The sequence below is a fragment of the Idiotropiscis lumnitzeri genome, chromosome 17, assembly GCF_059441095.1.
Source record: "Idiotropiscis lumnitzeri isolate Australia: NSW breed Sydney's pygmy pipehorse chromosome 17, RoL_Ilum_1.0, whole genome shotgun sequence".
In the NCBI taxonomy this organism is placed as follows: domain Eukaryota; kingdom Metazoa; phylum Chordata; class Actinopteri; order Syngnathiformes; family Syngnathidae; genus Idiotropiscis; species Idiotropiscis lumnitzeri.
The window spans coordinates 10183540-10204933 of NC_142407.1; the positions used below are offsets into that span (position 1 = coordinate 10183540).

Below are 21394 nucleotides of genomic sequence, written 5' to 3' on the forward strand. Positions count from 1 at the left end.
TTATGGGATGCTGGTATTGATTAAGATTTTTCTTGGGAGGAAAAAATGTTCGCTGCATTGTGAAACTTCTGTCAGCCCAGAAAAAGATCAAATATATCTTGTAAGAAAAGATACGTCGAGAAGGGACTGTAAAATTTAGTTGTTTTTTTCCCGTACAGTAACTTCCCCAAATCCACAATTTTCTCCTAAAAAAGCAGCACATTTTTGATTAAACCAGATTTTATTATTCCTAATATTGTACCTGTAGATACAGAAGTCAACAAACATTTCTGGAATTGTAATGAAAATGCTCCACGGCACACTGACACCATGTGGAAAAGTCTGCTATTACAGACACATACCTGAAAAATGGACAGCAATTACATTTTTTTTGCAATAAGTTGCATTAGTAACAGTAGTAGTAATAGTAACAACAGTAGCAATAATGATCATAATAGCAATTAATAATAGTAGTGTTATTAACAACTACAGAGGAAGAAAACGGACATTGTCAAAAGAAAAGAGAAAATGGAGTTTTATCCAATGCTGCAAGACAACCCACTGGATGAAAAAATGACCAGTTCCAACTAGACTGCAAATACCCTGCCTCTTTCTACAAAAATCACCCCTTTTCAGTGCACCCCCCCACACACACTTCTATGAAATAGTTCACACATCAAAGCCGTTCTTCATTCAGAACTTTTATTTTCACGAGTGCTCTCGCAGCCAAGCAACTTTTCGTTCTTGTCCAAAGTCCCCTGAGGAGACCTGCACACGCTTCTCGCATTCAAGTGCAGTGTATGTGAGGGTGGAAGAGAGAGCACTTAAGTTTGTTTTTTTTTTTTTGCTTCCATGACCAATTTGGCCCAACCGAAGTGGATTCATTTACATTCAAATGAGTTGAAGACAAACCTCCGCATGACCTTTGACCTCAGTACTCAACCACCGAGACATTTGAATCATTGTGCTCAATATAACAGTGCCAATGGTCACTTGTTTATGCATTATTAACCTTTGTAACTTGGCTTCCTCAGACTGTGGACCAAAGTGGACGTTTGGTCACCCTGTACTCGGATTGGAGCGATGGCTGAACTGGTTCCACATTCATTTGGAACTACAAAATAAGGCCAAGCATTACAGTTCAAACCAATGCAACCATAATGTCGGTTTACATCTCCTTCTGTCAGCGTCGTCGTGATCGGCATGTAACGGATTACCATTAAAAGATTACCTGTGGCGTAACGCAAACCTTACCGGTTAGCGTTATCAAGTTATCCTCATTGAATTTTGGCAGTCAGAAAAAGGCAAATTGACACATGGATGAAAGTGACAATAATCAATATGCATTCAGAGAAAACTGCTCTACTACCTCACGGAATACCGTATAACAAATACAGTCATTGGAAGATTCTAAGAGACCGCCTGACGTGTTTTTCTATCGATTATGGATGCCAATTACGTATAACATCGCTCTCCCACCCTGATAATGAAGCAATCGCATTCTCAGCAGAAATCCACACAAATGGGTTGATGGCGATACACAAAGAGAAACCTACAATATAATCATGCCACAGAGCACAAATATTATTTGAGAGGATTGAAAATGTGTCGCTATTTGACAAGACCTTGATGTTTTAGCGCACCAGTGGACCTGTTGTACCTACATGTATAATTCATAGCCCGATTAGGTCACATTCTTATCTCCGTACTGTGAAAGCTTATTTAGGGAAAATGTTTGGATGGAGGGTAGGTAGGTTTGTGTACAGGGGTCAGGGGAATTTTTTCAAGTAAGGCGGCACTCCGGCAGCATGTATTCAGTTTCCCTACATCAAATCCATACCAGCTGTGATTGGACGTGCTGTCATCCAGCCATGTCTGCCACACCAAATGTGCTTCAGCTTTTTATCGACCAATAGCCCCCAAATGCCAAAGTGATGATTGAAAAAAAAAAAACCTCCTTGGTCATGTTTACCCCAAAAAAAAGCCCAGAAGTAAACAAAAAGCATTTATCTGCAGAAAATAATTCCAGTTATAGTTTGTATTTCTGTTCCATTTTTATCTGCATTTGAGTACCAAAAAGTAGCATCCATCAGGCTGTTATTCGATGAGGAGGAAATACTGACGTGCAAAATCCACATCACCACAACTCACGCACGCACGCACACACCTACACACACACCCCCACACACTAGAAAAACTAATTTTCTCTGCTTTGTACAGACCAAAAAAAACAAAACAAAACATCACAAATCAAGCATAAAAGATCACTCTAATGATAATCAATTCAGGCAAATTTAGCAATTCCCCAAAAAATATTGCTTATTAAATATTTAAATTTCCAATTTAATTTGTGTTCACTTACTGCAGACTGCTAAAATTAAATGAGCTTTATTAAAAAAAAAAGAAACTCAAGTAGCATCATTCCTAAAAGAAATTATTACGATACATACAAAGATAAACCCAACATTCTCCACAAGTTTTACTTTGTTTCTCTCCACAACATGGATAATCAAATCAATTAGTTTTCTTCAATCCAGCAATAACAAAAGATAAATAATCATCAAAACAGCATTAATATTGGTCAGGTTAATAACATCAAGCTCAAAAGCAGAAACCAAGGGTCTGAGGTGAGGCGATTGCTCCAAAAGAGAAGAGCTTTCATCAATTGGGGAGTCACAACGGCAGGAACACAGATCACGCAAACGCAGGCGAACCCAATTAGTGGACAAGAGATAAACGAGACAGCCCCTCCCCTCAAAAACAACATTAGTTGTGTTAATTGCTGGGCGTTGCGTCTCTGGATGAGGGCTTCTGTGGTTGAGAAGCACTTAATAGTTGGGAAATCCTGCTGAATCAAAAAGAAAGCGACAGATAAAACCAGAGGGGGGGGAAAAAAAAGTACATTTTCTGAAGCTGTCGAAATACAGCGTGCTTACGCTGGGACCAGTGTGTCGTTTTGGACTTTTCTACGTCTGCCTTGATCAAGTTTGTAGGTCGGTTGCATCCATGATTTGAACAAAAGTCCTATTTTTTCTTGCCAAAGAAACTGAACCTCTTCTCCCGATCTTTGTCTTTGCCGTCTTTGTTGCGCATGGTCACGCCTCCAGTGTCGACTGAGCCGGGCGAGATGGGCGAGATGGGCGGCATGGTCATGGCGCGGCTGAGGACCCGAGGACCTCCGGGCGAATCCGCCGATCCCGATGGAATGGAACTGAGGATGGAGCGGATCCAGGAGCTCATTTCCGCCTTGAAGAGGACAAAGACATTTTGAATCAGTCGGTTCAGAGCACAAAATAAAAAAACATTTAAAAAGTGTTTCTTGTATATCACCTCATCCTTTGCTTGGAACAGGTACTCTTTTCCATCTCCTAGCCTAAAAGCACAACATTCACATGGTCAGTTGACTCTCACGTCAGGAAATTCAACTTTCTCTCAGGCACATGACATGCCTTAAAGCAGGGGTGTCAAACTCATTTTTGTGGACGGGCCACATCGTAGTTATGTTTTCCCTCAGAGGGCCATTCTGACTGCGAGCCCATATAAATGTAGGATCACCTTTCGTTATCACATACACACAACAAATCGATGGAAAGCCAGTTTTGAAATCAGAAGTCAATAAGTAATTGTTCAACAATTTGTCAATTTATTCTAAAAAGGGAGGATTGATAACAAATAAAGGGCAATATCTCATATCTCAATGTTGTTAAAAGTGAATCAAATGTGCTAGAAACAGGCAGTTGAGACACATGATTTGCCCCTTTGCGGGCCTCATAAAATGAGGTCGCGGGCCAGAATTGGCCCCCGGGCCTTGAGTTTGACACCTGTGCCTTAAACGGTAGCTCGCTGTCATTGACTTACTTTTTAGGATACAGCTCAGTAGTTTTTACCCCGGATGGAATAAATCCATTCTAAAAGGCCACTATTTGAGGAAATACAGTAATAAGGCTAAAGCAAGGTATCTACTCACCGGAGCTTGAACACATGTTTCCTCTTCTTATAGTCATGTGCGATCTCACAAACAGCCTCTCCAAGGCTGATGGGAACCTCTCCGTGGTATGGAATCCCATTAGTGGCACTTTTGCCGTCTTTGTAGAAACCCAGACTTCCTTTTCGTAGGACACAGTATACATTCTGCCATGACCTGAGATTATTAAAAAAAGCAATTAGGAGTGTATTGGACAGTGTTACTCTAAAAGTGGGGCGGGCCCCTGGGGCGGTACGCGGTGCAATGCTGAGGGGGCGCGTGTGAACCTGGGAAATATGCTTTTTTCCCACTGTACTACAATAAAGTGTAATTGCACATCCACTCCAGTAGTTGGCAGCGGCGCTCTCCTTGTCCATTGTGCGCAGCGAGTATTAACTCTATGGAGTAGGTTTGTTTTGCAATAAAAATACTATTATTTATAGTTGCGGTGGAGATTGGGTGGTGATGGGGGGGGGGGGGGGGGCGCAAATTATTTTCTTCTTCCTAGGGGGGCGGGGGGGCGTAACATAAAATAATTGAGAAGCACTGGTACAGATGACCACGCATGCACGCACACACAAAAAAACAAAAAACAAAAGCAAAGTTTATTTTGAATGTAACCTGGTTGCTGCCTTCTTGCTGTGCGACTCCATCTCTTGTTTTCGACAAAGTATGCCCTCCATGGTGTCCGGGTCGGCGTCGGCTCCCCCTCGGCCCGGTAACGTGGCTGACGGCTCGAGGCGTGAGGACGCCAAGCCGCTGTCTCGACCCGGTCCGTTTTCCGATTCGGAGCCCTGCGGTTCAGAGGAGAACATGAGTTGGGGGTGGCGGTGGAGAAGGGGAATTTTGATGGGAGGACATGAGGACGTGAGGAGCAAAGCAGCTTTTCACAGGCTGACATGGGAAAGCTCGAATGACAGTCGCCGCAAGGATATCATTTCGTCAGTTCAGCCGGTCCGTATACTGGACACATTATCGCAGCACTGTATGTACAGCATGTTTAACCGTACATTTACAGTCGCTTGTACAGTTGAGACATACAATTACACTACAGCCACACTTCCTGGAAACGTACGTGCCACACCTGTCATAAATGGTTCGTAAATTATACAGCTTGAAAATATAGAACAAGCACCCCTAGAATACGGTTATTTTTTCGTTATCTTTTATTGGAGGTAGACAATCTATCTTCTGATTCAGATTCTGATATCTGAGAGGGTAGCTAAGGCAACTGTCACACACAGGGAAGAACTAGAACAAACTAGGCATCACTTAAACATTTATCACCACATAGGCAACTCTAAAGTCACTCGTGTCCTGGTCAATATGAGCACATATATATATATAAAAGCATATTGTATCCATGAACACCATGCATCCATGAATCTGCATCATGCCTTGAAGCGCAGGTGCCAAACAGAGGCCATGGCAAAAATGATCTTACGGTTCATGATAAAGCGATGGTAGTGACATGTAGCAATGACGCTGCAGTTGACCAGGAGCTGAGCTCAGGCTACAAAGCTGACCAAGTCTTGGTACTCACACGCTGCGGCTGCTTTGGTTTACACACACGCTTAGCCTCTGATTTCGATCCCACTGACAATGATAGCGATAGCGACTGCTGGTAAAAACGCAACAGGACATTGTTAAATCGTGTCAACTGTTAAAAAATGTGTCTTCACACAAGCAGTCAGTGTGGATTCAACATGGATGTCCCCTGGAGCTAAACAGATAATGATGATGATGATGTAAGTGCCACCCTGCATAGAACAATGTTGCGATCTGATAAGGGACAAGGCCGATAAGTCAAGAAGACAATGCAGAACAGCTATACGATATGTTTCAATGACACTTAGAATCTCAGCTCAATTTTGGAATACAAATGAAGCACAGGCATTAGTGGCAAGTTATGTTTTGATTCAAAATGTTGGTATAGTTCTGATTGCTTGCTAGTTGTGAAGTGAAACAGTATTATCATCTCATTGTAACAAGGATCACATTTTATTTCTTTTAAAAGCTAAATTTAAATTACATAATTGATCATGGAAAAAAAAAAATCTCTCACCTGTGATGTGTCATTGTCGCTGTGCACTCCATTCACAGACACTGACTGATTCAGTGTCGTCTGGTCGAGACTGGTTCTGTGATTGATAAAAAGATAACCGCACATTATCAAACAATGTTGACAGTGTTAACCCACAGCTTTATGTTAGATAAAAATCAACCTTTGATTTACCTGGCAGCGGAGTCATGCACTTGACTTTCTGCCTCCGACTGCATCGCTTCCTCTATGGGGGCTGGCGTGGGGGGCCGTCGTGCCCTCTCCTCTTCCGCTCTCCTCCTCTCAATTTCGTGCTCCTCCAGCTGAAAAATAACACACTCAGTTGTCATGTCTAAACCGAAGACTTCTTATATCACAATTCCATCTGAATTCACTCGACTCACTGTGGTAAGTTTCTCCAACTGGACAAAACGTTCTTCCCAGGAAGCAGCAAGCTTCTCAAAGGCCTCGTGGCGCTTTATTAAACTTTCCACCTCGTCTACATTGGAGCCCAAGTCTGCTGTCCGCACAAGAGGTTCTTGGCCAGCCAACCAAGACTCTGCGACGTAGGCATCACGTCCAAACTGCAAAACCTCAAGCACTGAAAGGTGACGAGAGCAGAAAAATGCAACGCTATATTATCTGGTAAGTGAAGCAAGTGTGAGCTCTCCCCTCTCATAAATGGTTAATAAGATGAGGCTACATACTAATTTGTAAATAGTCCATCTTGTCTTGCCACTTTTTGTTGATCCGGTCTCTCTTTCCTTGTAACTGAGCAAGCTTTTCCCGGATCTAAAAATGAAGATGTGATGAGCAATGACACAGTCCTTTTTTTTTTTTTTTTTTTTTTAATTTTAAAAGGTGAATCACCGCAAGAGAAAATGACCTCATCAGTGGCGTAATGGTTACTGTTGATGAGTGCGTTGCCCATCTCAATGCAGGCTGTGAAGCTGTCTGCTCGGGTCTCAATCTCCGACTTGATGTCTTGATGATTGGCAATCACCAGGCCGGCAGAAGAGACATCCCTGCAACAACATAATGAGTACGAGCTGCCCCGGCAAGAAACGTGTTGGGATGACCATTAAGCGCTAACCTGGGGCTGTCGTGTGCATCAATCTGCAGGTTGACCCCGTCCATCCAAAGCATGAGGTCTCGCACCATGTTGAAGAAGCGGAACTTTTCCACTGTGTCAAGGAGGAGCACCCTGCGGGATTCGCCAGCCTTGAGAAGATCCTCCCAGGCAGAGCTCACAGCATGTTCACTCCGGTTAATGTCATCAGCTTTCTCTCCAGCGTAGGCCTTTTGCAGCCGCGCGGCATCGTCTTGCACCTGGTTCACCTTGGGGTGAAATTTAAAAAAATAAATAAATAAAAAAAAAAAATAAAAAAAAAAAGGAACAGAGAGATTAATTCTTCCACTCACAAATCCTTCTCAGGAAATGTCTATCTACATAGGAGCCATTTTATCAGCATCTTTTACCTGTCCACTGAGAGCCTGAATGTCATTTTCAAAAGTGTTGTGTTGTCTGTGAAGATGCTGGACAGTATTCAGATCCCGGCCAAGGTCAGACGGTAGCGCTTCCCGCTTCTCCTTGACACGCCCAAGAACCTCCATGGCATCCTGATGGAAGCGGTGCAGCTCGTAGGAGGCTGCCAACATCTGCGTGCGTGTGTCGATCAGTTCCAGCAGGTCGGCCCAGGCCTCATTCAGGCCGTCCTTCCACTCGGCCACGCTGGCGTTCTCCGGGTGACCGGACTCAATGAGGTCGTCTGCCAGCCCATTGACGCCATCCACGCGCTCTTGGCCAATTGTGCTGGTGTCGCGAGCAAACTCGCGGAACTTGTCTCTCAGCATCTGCGGAAAGACAAACCATGAATTCATTCGGCTACTTTTCCCCCCACAGCAGCATAATCATCAGGACATGCAGGCGGTGGAATCCAACTCACTGTGACATGCTCATAGTCCTGCCCTAGTTCATGGGAGCCGGCAACCACCTCCCTTTCTGCGATCCACTGTTCCAAATCATCCACCTCCCGCTTTAACTGGGTCAGACGTAGTCTCTCTTGAAGCCTCCCACGGCGCTCCTCCGCGAGGTCTTTCAACCCAGCGTACAACTTATCCACTTGTGCTTGTCGTAATGTGATTCTGTCACTATCAAATTGAACATTCACCGTGACAATCAGTCGTTTGGAATGTACTTTACAAGACTTCAAACGGATCACGCGTTTCTCTAACCTCTCTGGATGTTCACTGGTGACCATTAATCGGCTGCTATTGGCTAACTGGTGAATGGTCTGGGCATAGTCTTCGAGTGCTTGTTCCAGAGTCTGGTGCTTTTTAACCATCACGAGGGCACTCTGCTCATCCTGTGAGGCAAAAAGTTACGGTGATATTATCAAAGAGGTAATGGGGCAATCAGTCCATTCGCTTTCCGATTCGTCTTGGTTTACCTTCGCCTTTTCTTCCGACATCATGTGCAACTCCTGCTCACCCATCCAGGCCTCTGCCTCCGCCGCGTCGGCGTAGAACTGCTGGGCTCGATTGGCCTCTACCAGACGGGCGTGGCGTTTGTCGGTCTCGCCAATCAGCTGGTCCCAAAGCTCTTTCAGCTCAACGAGTCGCTCCTCGAGAGCGGACTGTCGCTCCCCGTCTACCTGGCTTTGAGTCTTGCCTCGTTTGTGGATGTCATCAATGCGGGGTTGATGACCCTGGATTTCCTTGTGCAGCGTCTGATTCAGAAACAAACGACATGATCAGACTGTCATTTGTGTACGGTCACAGTTGTTCCAGCAATCTCCATTTTCTTGTACTTGAGGAAAAAACATGCATTCATCATCTAGTTTAGAACTTAAAGGTTAAAATCATGAAATCAAAATACCTGGTTCTTCTTGATAAGTAGCTGCACCGTGGGAAGATCCTTTCCATGGTCTGTGGAGGTTGCCAAGGGCATCCGTTCTTTCACCCACAACTGTAGGAATGAGATTCAAGTCAAATATGAATAAATGAATGAATAAGCAAAAAACATAAATATTCGAAATAATCCAGTATATCAAAATTCAACTCACTATTTCATCTTCCAGGTCTCTGTTGAACTGGTGTGCCTCTTTAGAGGCAAGCAGCCGCTGTCTCCTCAACCCAAGCGGCTCCTGAAGGCTGGAAAAGCTGTCTGTGACGCGCCTTTGTTGACCGTCCACTTCAGAAAGTCCAGCATCTTCCTGAGACAAAGCCAAAGCTTGAGACTGCAGCGACTGCACCTCCTTCTCCCTGATCTCCATCTGGTGCTCCAGCATCTATACAGGCAGAAAACAGAGTGTGAGACATCACTCACTTAACGGACAATTATTTGTCACGAATGGGACGCCACTGCTGTGGTCTACCTGATGCTTCTTGAGGAGAATGTTGACACTGGTTAAATCCTTGCCATAGTCGTCACTATGCAGCTGACCCTCGAGGTTCTTCACCCAGCCATCCAGAGCACAGCAGCTTTGTGTAAACAGCTCTGCCCGATTGGCATCAAACAAGCACTGGGCTTTGGTGCGGGTGGTGCCCTCTAACTCCTCCCACTGGTGCTGCAGCTCCTCCAGGGTTTTCTGAACAACAGGTTTCAACTCTGGCTTCTCTGCCACAAGAGCCTGGCCCTCCTGTTAAAGACACCAAAACACAAGCATGGCAATTATTCTTGATTTCACTTCCGTGTGTAGTTTTAGATGAAAGAAAAAAAAAAAGCTTTAAGTCACACCTTATCGATTTTGTCGAGCCAATCTTTGTTCGACGCCAGCTCTGCCATAAAGGCCTGGTGCTTTTGCCACTTACTGTGAAGATTTCGAGCCTCGTCATATGACATGTCCTGAGCCGTCAGCATTTTCTCATTAATCCATAATGTGAGCTACAGAAAGACAACAGATAGGAGACGACAACCGGATTATGTATCATGTGATTATTAGTTTTCGATTATTTCTCCTGATTTCCCCTACTCATACCTCCTGTCCATCTTGGAGGAAGTGCTGCAGTTCGCGGTTATCCTTAAGTTTCACCAGTAATTCATTGGCAGCTTTCTTATTTTTCATATGCCTGATCAAAGCGAAAGAGAACATTAAAATGTGACGCCTTCACGAGCGAAAAAAAAAAACAAAAACGTATTTGATTTAAATCTGCTCCAACCTTTCCTGAACAGAATCCACTTTCTCTTGGATTTTATCAGAGTTTGCGTTGCCATCGTGAATGAGGCGCCGCCCCGCCTCCACAACACCAGTTATCTTCTCCTCGCTGGCCTCTGTGGTGGTGAGGAAATCTTCATATTTTTTAATGGCCTCTTCTGCTCCCTGAAGAGTTGTCGGCATCTCTGTGTGGGATAATACATACTCCTACAAAGAGAGCAAAAAATTTTTTTGGAGCTCTATTCACAACAGTATTCCAATTTTGCTGATTCTCGACAAGCCATTTTTGCACAAAATAAGTAAAACCTCGAGACATTACAGAAATGACTGCAACACTGTGGAACCTTTTGTTAGCACACCAGCTGGCAGCCTCGTCTTTGCTTACAAGGACTACACTCCGGATATTTTTAGAAATATTGTGGAAGAAAATAAACTTCTGAGGTCTGTTTTCCTAACCTGGCTGTTGAGAAAGGCCTCCGCCTGCTTTGCATCTCTTAAGAACGTCTGGAAGTCGAATGCTTGGGCCAAAAGACTGTGGCGATTTTCCCACATTTGACGCAGCTCATGCCAGCCGGTATCCAAGGCCTGGAGCCGTTGAGCCAAGAACATGTGCTGGGCATCTGTTTGGCCTTGGGTCACCTCTTCACCGAGCACTCGCATCTTCTCATAATCGTCCTTATAGTTATCCACCTCGTTTTTGATATTCTCATGCTGCGCTAGCAAACTCTCAGCCTCAGGCAGAGAGGTGGGGATGTCCTCAGAGGCCACGGCTGTCTGGGTGCGGGAAAGCCACGACTGGAAGTCATCGAGGTCCCTGAGGAAGCCCTGCAGCTTGCTGGCCTCACCCAGTGACTCTTCACGCCGTTTCATGGTGGAGTTCAACTCCTCCCACACTTCCTGGATCCCAGCCAGGCGGTCGTGAATCTCCCCGGCTTGATCTGGATGTTCATTAGCCAGTTTTTCTGCCTCCTTTCTCAGATCATCTAACTTCCCCTGGAAGAAAAAGACACCCACAAGAATTTTAAACCCGTTCATTGTTCCAAACCCAGGACAGAGGTTACTACACACCTGAATAGCTTCAAGATCTCTCTCCATGCCTGTGAGTTTGCGCTGTAGCGCCATCACTCCAGTCAGATCATTTCCCAAGCTCTGGGTAGATTCTATCACTTTCGTCTTTTCTTTCATCCATGTTTGGATCTCATTACACTCCAGGTGATAGTTTTGGATATTGAGCGCTGACTGCAGGCCGTGTTTCTTCTGACCAGCCAGTTTCTGGAATTCTTTCCACCTAGGGATGATACCAATGGTAATTATTTCTATCATGTTGCGACATGCTCGCGTCATTACCACCTTAATGTCTTATTTCAGACCTGTTGTTCAGATGGTCGCGTGTCTGGTGGATTTGGTCTTTGTTACAGTTATCCGAAGTCAGCAGTTTCTCAGCCACCTGGTTCACATCCGTGACACTGGTTCCTATGTTGTTCATTTCTGGTTCCAGTGTCTCAAACCTGCAACCACAATGGAAATCAATTCATTGTCTGCACTATATTTCAATATTCAAAACAGTGGTGACACTGAGGGCCAGAAAAACATTCTATGGTGGCCTAAAAACTATCAGAAGCACTGAACTATCTTAATATTTTTGGCTGCACTACTTGGAGCCGATGTGGATGCGACAGTCGATTTTTTTTTTTGTCCAGATTTCAGTCTCTATGTGCCGCCAATCAACCAATTTTTAAATACGCCACAAAGGACCAGCTAGTATAAATGATGTCAGCATTTTCAAATCCTTTGATTGATGGGTCAGAGCCAGCCAAGTTCAACTCCAAAACAACATTGCTGTTTTTGTCATGTTATTATGATTAATATTGATTCTACTGCCCCACATTATGTATGTGTTGTGTTTTCGTTTTAGTATTGATCTTTCTATAATTGCGGTATGCAAAGAACACTGACCATATTGTATAATTGCAGTGTTTATCTGAAATTAGTTAGCACCATTGTACTCATGTCTTTTCCCATATTTTACTTCTACACTGACCTTTGCTGCACCACTTCCAAGTCTTCAAGTTTGGTCGGGATCTCCATGCCATGTAACCACTTCTCTTTTTCTTCCACCCAGAGTTGGCAGGCGCCCGCCTCACTGAACATACGATAAAGTGCTAAAGCACCTTCCAGGGCCTGACGCCGACACACTGACAGGGATTGTAGCTCTTTATAGCGCTGCTCAATAGCAGGTAGCCGGCCCTCCACCTAATATTGACAATAAACTGGAATTTAGTGCTACAAGGCAGCATGTAAGTATTTGAAATGCATGAAAAAGAGAAGAAGCATACCTCTGGGAAATGAGCATAAGTTTGTGGCAGTGCTTGGTTTTGCTCATGCAGCGATTCAATGAGGGGTTGGTGGCTCTTGATTTCCTCCTCAATTTCCCTCTGCTTGCGAGCAAGAGTTTGGGTGGAGAACTCGTCATGGCCCACGTCCTGACTGGACACCTGTCTTAGCGTTTCCATTAACCAAGCATCCATGTCGTTAGCATCCGTTAGGAACTGATGCAGGGCCACTGAGTCTTTAAGCTTCTGTTCTCGCATTTTTGTTGTCTGGGGAAAAAGAAACAGCGGCAAATCCAAGAAAAGTCATTTGATTTTTCCTGGGGCATACCTGTCAAGCACTTTCAAACAATGCTGATCACCACCCACCTCCTCCAGATGTGTCCACTGTGCACGAATGTCTTTAATATTTTCTGTGACCTCTGGGGCTCCAAAGTGTCCTTCGTTCACCAAAGCTTCCCCTGCAGCAATGCTGTTACTCAGCGGGCCATAGCGTGCTGCCATCTCATCCCTGAAAGCTTCGTGTTTACTGAGCAGATGAAGGGCAGACGTGAGGTCCCGGCCACATTCTCCGCTCGTCAGGATCTGCTCTTGCTCTCTGATCCAGGCTGCCTCCTCTCCCACATCCCACAGGAATTGCCAAAGGCGTCGGGAGTCCTCAAGGCGTTCTCTGCGTTGTCCAGCAAGCCGCCCAAGCTCTTCGTAGGCTTGGCCCAGAAGGTCGACCTTTTCACTAACTAGCTCCGGCTCACACGGTTTGTAGGCTGGCAATTACAAGGGAAATAACATACGTGACTGTATATGTGTCGTAAAAGTATGGAAACAGAAAATGATTGACTCCTCACCTTGGTCATGAGAAGTGAAGCGTTTTGCCGCTCCCTGCACTGCTTTGATTCTCTCTGCTTGTGCTGAAATGTCAGCCTCGACTAGAGTATGTTTCTGAAGTAGGTCCAAAACATCATGCAAATGTTTGCCACTGTCTTGGGACTGCAGACGACTCTACACAGAAATATAGACACAAAACGTTCAAGGCTCCCAAAACAAACAAAGCAAGGAGCGTGTCTGCTAATCGCAGTCACTCTCGGCAGTACCTTCATGTCAGCCATCCAATCCATGATGTAACGCATCTCTTCAAACAGCCTCTGTAGGTCTCGGTGGGCATTCAGTCGCTCTCTGCGTGCGGCAAGGAGCTCCTTGAGGTATTCCCAGAGACGAAGCACATTGTCCCTTCTTGCAAGCACACGCCGCACGTCATGATATGCCTCGGCCTCCAGCTCTTTGGCAACAGCCTCAACGGCAGCCACACGCTCCCAATATGCACCAATGTCCGTCTCGATTGCTTCATGTTTACGGGTCGCAGCTTCCACCGCTCCCAGGTCAGTTCCAAAATTGTCCTGATGACAAAATGAATCAAATTAGAGCGCCATCAAATGTACGCCGTGTTTTTAATGTGACAATAAAACGATTATAAAGAATTACCGACCTGAGACACCAAGCGCTGATTCTCACTCAGCCATGTTTCCCGCATAGCAGCTTTACGGTCAAAACGCGCTGCAAGCATCTCCAGCTTTTCTTGGCGGATCAGTTCATTTCTGAGTGCCAGTTCACGTTCATGTTCTGCCTTTTCAAGCCGCTCCCATGCCTGCACATACAGGAAATTCAGGAAGTAAGCACACCACGACCAGGTCTAATTGACGTACGCTTCCATCTGTGGATAAACCAAAACCTTATTGATGTCAGAGATGAGTTTTCCCTCTCTTGGCGTGTAAACTTTCTGGTTGTTTGCTCTCATCTTGCTCTGGATAGTAAAGAGCAGGACCTCCAAGTTTCCCTTCTCTGTGAATCTGCGGCAACAAACAATCTCTGTTAACTTTTTTCATGGTTATAACTGATTTATAAATCGATCTTTTCCGACCACTCACTTGGGTGGTTTTTCCACCGTGCGGTAAGAATTAAAAGCCTGCAACTGATTCTGAACAGCGCTGAGTGAGTTCGCTAGCTGACGATCATTCAGAGTCACTATTGTCTGTTCAATCCACTCCAGCAGCTCTGAGGCCAAGGTCTCATACTTTTCTATCAGCTGATCAGCTTCAATGGCGTAGTCGAGAACCTGCAAGGGAGGGCGAAGAATTAAAGCAACTGGCCAAACACATACTCATTGCTTATATTAATTCGCAGGGCTTCTCACCTTGCCAATACGTTTGCCCTCCACTGCTAGTGCTTTCATCTTTGAGAAATAATGATAGTAGGTCGCCACATAGGTAATGATGGACTTCTCATCCGGCTGATCAACATTAACATCTGGAGAGGGGAGGAGGGGGGAATAAAATGTGTTTGACGTTAAGTTTATATTTGGAAGTATATTGTCAGAAGTCACTGACGTGATGTCGTTTGAATTGAGCCTGGTAATCCATCAATCAGGCCACGGAATTAGTGGCCGAGTGGAGACACGCGCTGCGGTGCAAGTTACATAAGGCTTTGTGTGTTTGTAGTGGCTTTAATCACTCACCTTCTGGGTCCAGCAGCTTAGTAAGGCCCATCTCCTTCTCGGCCACATTGAAAGCATTCTGGAGATTGTAGTGAGCGTTGGACCTTTTCAGGGTGTCAAACTCAATCAGGTCGGGTCTGCAGAGGCCACGGAACAATTATTATTTGAATAGGAATAAACAGCATGGCGAGGTAAGATTGAAAAGCGTCATTGCCTTTTTTTATGCGACCTTAAATAAATGTTACAATCTATTAAAAAACTGATTAGTTTCTGATGACAGACCAGGAAATTGAAAATAACCAACGGAAGGAGGTGGCTACTTACACATTGCAATCATGTGCTGCCTCCTCTATACCTTGAACACTTATCACTTATGTGAGTGTCACAGTTTATATACTGTCGGTATCTTTCAGTTACTGCACTGAGAGCAATGTTAACCTTCAATAACAAGTAACCACTGGATTATTGCAGAGTCTTAGTCTTTCATGTACGTACGTATTCATAGCTGGGCAAGCTATTCAAACTGCTCCGTAACCTACTGCATGTGCAAGTCACTTCCCTAGAATGAATTATCTCAACATATAAAATAAGTGGGTTATTATTTCTGTGATCTAGGTCATCTACTCCCACTTTGACTATTTTTATCTTTAGCCATTTTAGAGACTGTGGAGAAGACCTGAATAAAAGCACCCCTGAGAAGTGTGATGGCTCTGCAACAAGTGATACTTGGGGGGGAAAAAAATTAAGCATTCGGTGTCCCGTCCTGCTCTTTACTATCCAGTACAACGATCTCACACATCACTTAGATGCGAGTTGCATTCAAAGGGGCCAACAACGGCTAGTTTCGTTGCACATACCAATGCAGTTAGAAGCATCAAGTACAAGGAGAAGTCAATGACCTGTGTTTGTGTACGATGGCATTGAACGCTAGACCATCCCGCCAGCTGGTTGTGAAGTTGTGGATGTTGACATTGGGGTAGCTGCAGAGGCCAGGAGAGAGGTGATGAATCATTAACGTGACACACACATTTAATGGTCAGTGCTTTAGGACTATAATAGCGTAATGGCCAAATATAATGACTCCAGTTGTCTAATTCCTCACCCGGCAGTTTTCATTTGGCACCACAGGAGAAGGGCATCTTTTGCGGATTTCTTTTCTTTGTTGTCCTCCGTCTCAACACTGATGTCCTGAATCTGTGGGCCACATTATTTATTAATACAGGACGGTGCCGCATGAGAGAGAAAAGAGTATTTCGGCAGATGGTGATTGTTAATACTACCTGGAAGCGAAGAATTATGGTCCAGATGAGCCCCAGGGTGAGACGGTGATTCCCATCGACAATATCATGTGATCCCATGTTTTCTAGATGGACTTTTTGTTCTTTGAGGAATTGCAGCGCTTTATCAACATTTTCTAAGCAGTGGATACGCATGCGGCCTTTCGTGGGTTTTGGCTGTTAAGAAAAAAGAAAAGGGATCCAGGTTGTAAACGCCAATAGAGAAATAAAGTCACACATAAAAATTATGAAATGAGGCACATAATGCATCCTTCCTCATTATTTTTGGTGCCTGGAGGGGTACAGAGATTGATTTTTTATTTCCTCAGATACTGACCAGCTGTTCTCCTGAGAGCACTTCCAGCAGGCGGATAAGCATGCGGCCGTCACGCAGGTCCGTGTACAGGTCACCGATGCGACAAGTGACGCGGCCCAAGTGAGAGTTCACCCATTTGGTGAAGGTCTTCTTCTGTACAGCTTCACGCTCATCTGGAAAGGGACCACAACAAGAGAGAAAAGCTTTTTAATCAAATTGCCCCAAAAAGACAACCAAATTGCAAAAAAGTCAAATTAAACTTTTAAAACTCTGCCAGCAGACAGTAAATCCCGATCGGGGACGAGAGTCCATTTTCTATAAGCTATGGCATTAAGTCACTCGGATCACTGTATTGACCGCTTAAAAAGCCATTTTAATCTGTGTGTGACATTTGCGCACATTCTGTTATCTTGATTAAACAAATTGAAATAAAGTTTCAGAACAAATGTTTGCCATTTGTTATTTTTAGTGAATTTATAGAAAAAGAATGAATGATTTCAACTCTTAACGGCACCTCAGACATATGGACGAGGGGAATAAGAGGCTAATCCTTCTCTACCAGCTAACAAGGTGGCCTCATTTCTAGGACATAAGGTCTCCCTTCCTTTCGAATATGCTCATCTTGTATGGCACTTTGTGCTATTCATTCATCAACAATTAATACAGCATTTATATGAAAGCATGAATACTACAAGACCATTTGAAGTAAACAGTTCAAGTCTTACAAGGTAATGAAATTGCGAAATTTATTAATGAAGTCCAAAAGGGTTAAAGTCCAGTGAGCATGAGGGAACATAAGACATCAGTTGCGTAATCAACAACTCTAACAACCATTTCAAGGAAAGAAAAAAAAAAAGAACTGATTCTAAAATTTCACACATGCCTGCTAAGGTGGAGCAATACCACAACGCATTACTTGAACTATTGCAGGCTGCATGAAGGTACTTCCCCTTTGAGAGAAAGTAACAGAGTGGTTGCACGAATGGTCTTTCAAAACGTATTATCAAAGCCCAACGTTTTCACAAGAGTCTATTCATATATCTTTATATGACGTGATTCCTTTCTATCGCAACACCTTGCTAATACTTTATCGGCTGACCGCAGATGGTCATTCCAGTTATCCTTAAATGCCTGATTAATCAGTCCATGGCGTTTTAAATTCTCAGATTGTTGTCACTAAACTCTTCTGGCTTGTTCTGCACTTTATGTAGGAAAAGGAAGCAACGATAAATTATTTTTTGCAATGTATTGTAAATGACTCATTATGTGCTAATAAGAAAGCAACATCCCAAGTGGAGAAAGCAAAAAAGATGGTAAAGAGTAAGTGGTATTCAATTTGATGCAGCCTATTTAATGTGGGATTAATCGACCGTTATAAAGGCTTCATCGACTCAGATAAAATGACTGGATAGAAAATGGACGATGGAATTTCCCACAGTCAAGACGGCATTAGAGCTTGTTGCAGAACCAAAAGAATGCATTTAAAAAGCGCAGTATTGTTATGTAGCATGGCACACCCCTATTGTTACACGGCACACCTCTATTTAGAAAACTCAGCCTGAGTCACTTACCAAGTACTCAAAGGAAATTTTGTGGTTCAATGTGTGAACACCAGGCCACATAACACTTAGGTCATTTTTATTGCCATATGACACACTGAGATGGAAAGCAGCTATTTGCTGTTGCTAAGACATCAAAGGTCGTCATGAGGCAAAACGGTATTGATCGTAATACCTCAAACTGTTACACTCAATGAGTATGATTTGGAAAATGCCACATTTGCCCATAAATGACCTTAGGGTCCTGTAACCACACAGATGAAAGCAAAAAAAAAAAATCGCAGTACTTCCGGTCTATTTATTAGTCAAGACTGAAAAATATTTTATTTGGAAAAGTGATCGACTTCTCTTCTCACGCAAGACGCTAATTGTCTCGGTCACTATTACGCTATTATTAAACACACAAGCTAGCAAAATGAGTTAAGAAAAAAAATACTACTACTACTACTACTACTAATAATAATAATAATACAGAGCACGTACAAAACTGCTATCATCGTTACATGAAAATATGGCTTCACGTTTGTTGTAATATCGACAAAATAGAATAGTTTTTGTGTCGCTCGTTCATGCACACTATAGCTGTTCTGTTGCGTTACCATAGTGACCATATTACGGTACATAAAAATCCACAATGCATTGACGAGTGTCGTAGCATTTTATTAGTCAGCCAATATTACTGCCCTACGTGGCAATTTTGAGGGACGTACAGGATATTCTTTCCCAACAACAACAACAAAAAAGTCCGGAATATAAATATGCTTGTTTTTATTCTAAATAAATAAACATCAAGAGGCTTCATTCATTTCTCCTTTGGCATGTTGATGTGACTGACTGAGCTGAGAAGCAGACAATCGGGCAGTGGACAGGCATCTTGCAGACAACATGCTGCCATTGTGGCCCAAATGATAAGGCAACTAAACAGGAAGATTGCTGACAAACACAGACATCAATGTATGATGACTTTGCTGGTTAATCATCAGAAGCAAACACAAACTTGTCATCAGCTGCTGCTGCTACGGTAGATCAGAACAAACCGAGTGCAGCTGTTTTTGGTCACAATAACGGCACTTGTAGGTTGTGTTGTTTGTTTGTGGTAGGATAAGCAGCATTGTTGTAAAAGTTTAGCGGTTTCATTCAAGCCGAGTAGATATTAATGGCGTAAAGATCAAGGATCAAGAATACAGTCCTAGTCAAAGGTGTTGATCTTGCTTTCTTATGTCACTCGCAAGTGTTCATGATGATGCTTCTAATAATGTTCAGGCGACATTAGCAAGAGGGATGAAAGACTAAATCTGGTTGGGTCTGTCTTTTGTAGTGAATTGGCTTGGATCAGTTTTTTTTTTTTTTAATAAACAATGTCCAATTGCCAAGCCTCATGCCCACCAATGAAAGAAATATTTCATAGTTGTGGCTCTTTTTACTTCAGGACCTAAAAAGCATACCTGTGATGTTTGACAGATTGTATAAAATCTAATGAAATAGTGCATTTGAAAGAACACAAAACCATACACTGACACTGATTTACTACACGTGCCAGTGAGCAAAGCTTTACTGCTTCAGATCTCAGCGGTCGTCGTGTTCTGCCAAAGCTTTGCACTGTGGCTAAATACAAGCAGGGAGACTATTACAGTACTCCTCATTCAATCATAAACCAGTGTCTGGTTTTCCAAGAAAAGATAAAGTACAGCATACGTGAGGGGAGCAGGGGGAAAGAAGCATTCCCTGAATTCTCGCTCCTGAAAAAGAGTTCAATACATGGACGACGGCACATTCAACGTATCCGCATGACACTGCACTTTGGGTTCCGTGTCGTCACAGAGGGTAAGAAGTGACCCCGTCTGAAAATAGCTCGCTGTAGTAAGCAGCATTTCTCATGATGTGAAAGTAGAGTACAGTGTACCCGACTGATACGGTCAAACCCGGCGAACTACTGTGATAAGCTATCACCAAAAGATACCAGACAATTACCTCATCGCTAAATTCTTCTTCTCACACCAATTCACGTTCTTTCACGATTGGGATGAAATGCCCTTGATCCCATAAACTTGTGACATCCCATCGCACCCTGAACTTGCGTAATGATTGCTTCTGGTCACCATGTCCTCGGGAAGAATGGGTAAACAAATGTCTGCTTTAATCTGCTTCAATGACCTTCTCTTGGTCATTCCCTCTGAAGATTACGGTGGAGGAACGAGGAAATCCGTGGGAGTAGGACTTCTGTCTCCCAGTTATTTGAGGAAAACCAGATCCGTGTTATTTTAATGAACAAAGGATAAACACCAGCCTAAATGTTAACCATCACGATGTTGTAGCCCACATTAAAAATGACACTTGTGCTTTTCCAACTGGCAAATGAGATCAGTCATCATTTTAGCACCCTGTCATGACAAACAGGCAGGTGGTACGATCATGATTTGGGAGCGGGACTGCACCATTGATAAACTTGTGACATGAATGTGAAAAATAACTGCCTGTAGCTCCACGCATCTCCTTTTTTTTTTTTCTTGCCAACCCAACTGTACTTTGGTTTCAGAGCAACCCAGCTAATTGTTTGTCTTTTTACTACCTGAATGTGAAAACGACAGCCGTGGGGCAAAAGACAACAACAAAGCTAGTAACAGCTTGGGTACATTTTTGCAAGGCACTGCATGTTTCCAGAGATAATTAACGCCAAACCCAATCATTGCTGTTTAAATAAAATTGTGACTGTGGGTGCAAACTACAAAATAGCACAAACAGATGCACAAGGTTACATACTGCACTCGCTAGAAAAGCGGAACTGTCTTTGTTCAGCCCTGCTACTTAAAGTAGGCCTGTGGTAAAACAGCCTCCTTGCAACACGAGGTATGAACTTTTTTTTTTCCACTTACAACCGTTAGAAGCCACATACACAGGATAGCAAAGCTGCGCGTTGCTTTTTCATGAACCAAGAAGAGGTTGACGGGCCAATAACATCCGTTATAATCACGTCTATTTTTCCTCCTTTGCGAAGATGGCTAAGGCATCAATATACCATTCAGGTCATGCTTCTCTGCCATCTGCAGCTGCAGTTGATAATGCCTAAGTGTGGGGTGAGGAAGGGGTTGGCCAAGGCCAATCCCATGGGAGAGGAGACAGAAACACAGACAGGGACCACTAAAGCCACAACATCTGGACAGAAAACAGAAGTGAAATGTCAACACAACAGTAATTGTCCCTCAACCTCCAAAATGGACACCGTCTTGTGACATACTTTCCAGAGCAAACTGTCGATGTTGGTCTAACTGTGCAAACGAAAAAG

General features: G+C 43.7%; 1 protein-coding gene across 1 annotated transcript in view; it reads right to left on the bottom strand.

The window, feature by feature from the left end:
* Window positions 1-1730: 1730 nt before the first annotated feature.
* The window catches only part of sptbn2 (spectrin, beta, non-erythrocytic 2), a 31991-nt gene continuing 12327 nt past the window's right edge, over window positions 1731-21394 (bottom strand). Inside the window, exons 3-40 of the mRNA XM_088278904.1 lie at window positions 16574-16725; window positions 16240-16413; window positions 16062-16153; window positions 15859-15939; window positions 14981-15096; window positions 14660-14772; window positions 14394-14581; window positions 14198-14315; window positions 13955-14113; window positions 13563-13865; window positions 13317-13470; window positions 12841-13235; window positions 12478-12741; window positions 12183-12394; window positions 11512-11649; window positions 11210-11429; window positions 10598-11134; window positions 10146-10348; window positions 9965-10055; window positions 9724-9870; window positions 9362-9625; window positions 9050-9274; window positions 8863-8952; window positions 8435-8713; window positions 8220-8350; window positions 7931-8135; window positions 7464-7838; window positions 7078-7322; window positions 6871-7009; window positions 6692-6776; window positions 6389-6585; window positions 6180-6307; window positions 6009-6084; window positions 5487-5564; window positions 4565-4737; window positions 3947-4120; window positions 3310-3352; window positions 1731-3225 (exon numbers count right to left, since the gene is read on the bottom strand). Coding sequence (XP_088135030.1) covers window positions 3004-3225; window positions 3310-3352; window positions 3947-4120; window positions 4565-4737; window positions 5487-5564; window positions 6009-6084; window positions 6180-6307; window positions 6389-6585; window positions 6692-6776; window positions 6871-7009; window positions 7078-7322; window positions 7464-7838; window positions 7931-8135; window positions 8220-8350; window positions 8435-8713; window positions 8863-8952; window positions 9050-9274; window positions 9362-9625; window positions 9724-9870; window positions 9965-10055; window positions 10146-10348; window positions 10598-11134; window positions 11210-11429; window positions 11512-11649; window positions 12183-12394; window positions 12478-12741; window positions 12841-13235; window positions 13317-13470; window positions 13563-13865; window positions 13955-14113; window positions 14198-14315; window positions 14394-14581; window positions 14660-14772; window positions 14981-15096; window positions 15859-15939; window positions 16062-16153; window positions 16240-16413; window positions 16574-16725 — 6986 coding nt within the window. The 3' untranslated portion in view covers window positions 1731-3003. The remainder of the gene's footprint in view (window positions 3226-3309; window positions 3353-3946; window positions 4121-4564; window positions 4738-5486; window positions 5565-6008; window positions 6085-6179; window positions 6308-6388; window positions 6586-6691; window positions 6777-6870; window positions 7010-7077; window positions 7323-7463; window positions 7839-7930; window positions 8136-8219; window positions 8351-8434; window positions 8714-8862; window positions 8953-9049; window positions 9275-9361; window positions 9626-9723; window positions 9871-9964; window positions 10056-10145; window positions 10349-10597; window positions 11135-11209; window positions 11430-11511; window positions 11650-12182; window positions 12395-12477; window positions 12742-12840; window positions 13236-13316; window positions 13471-13562; window positions 13866-13954; window positions 14114-14197; window positions 14316-14393; window positions 14582-14659; window positions 14773-14980; window positions 15097-15858; window positions 15940-16061; window positions 16154-16239; window positions 16414-16573; window positions 16726-21394) is intronic.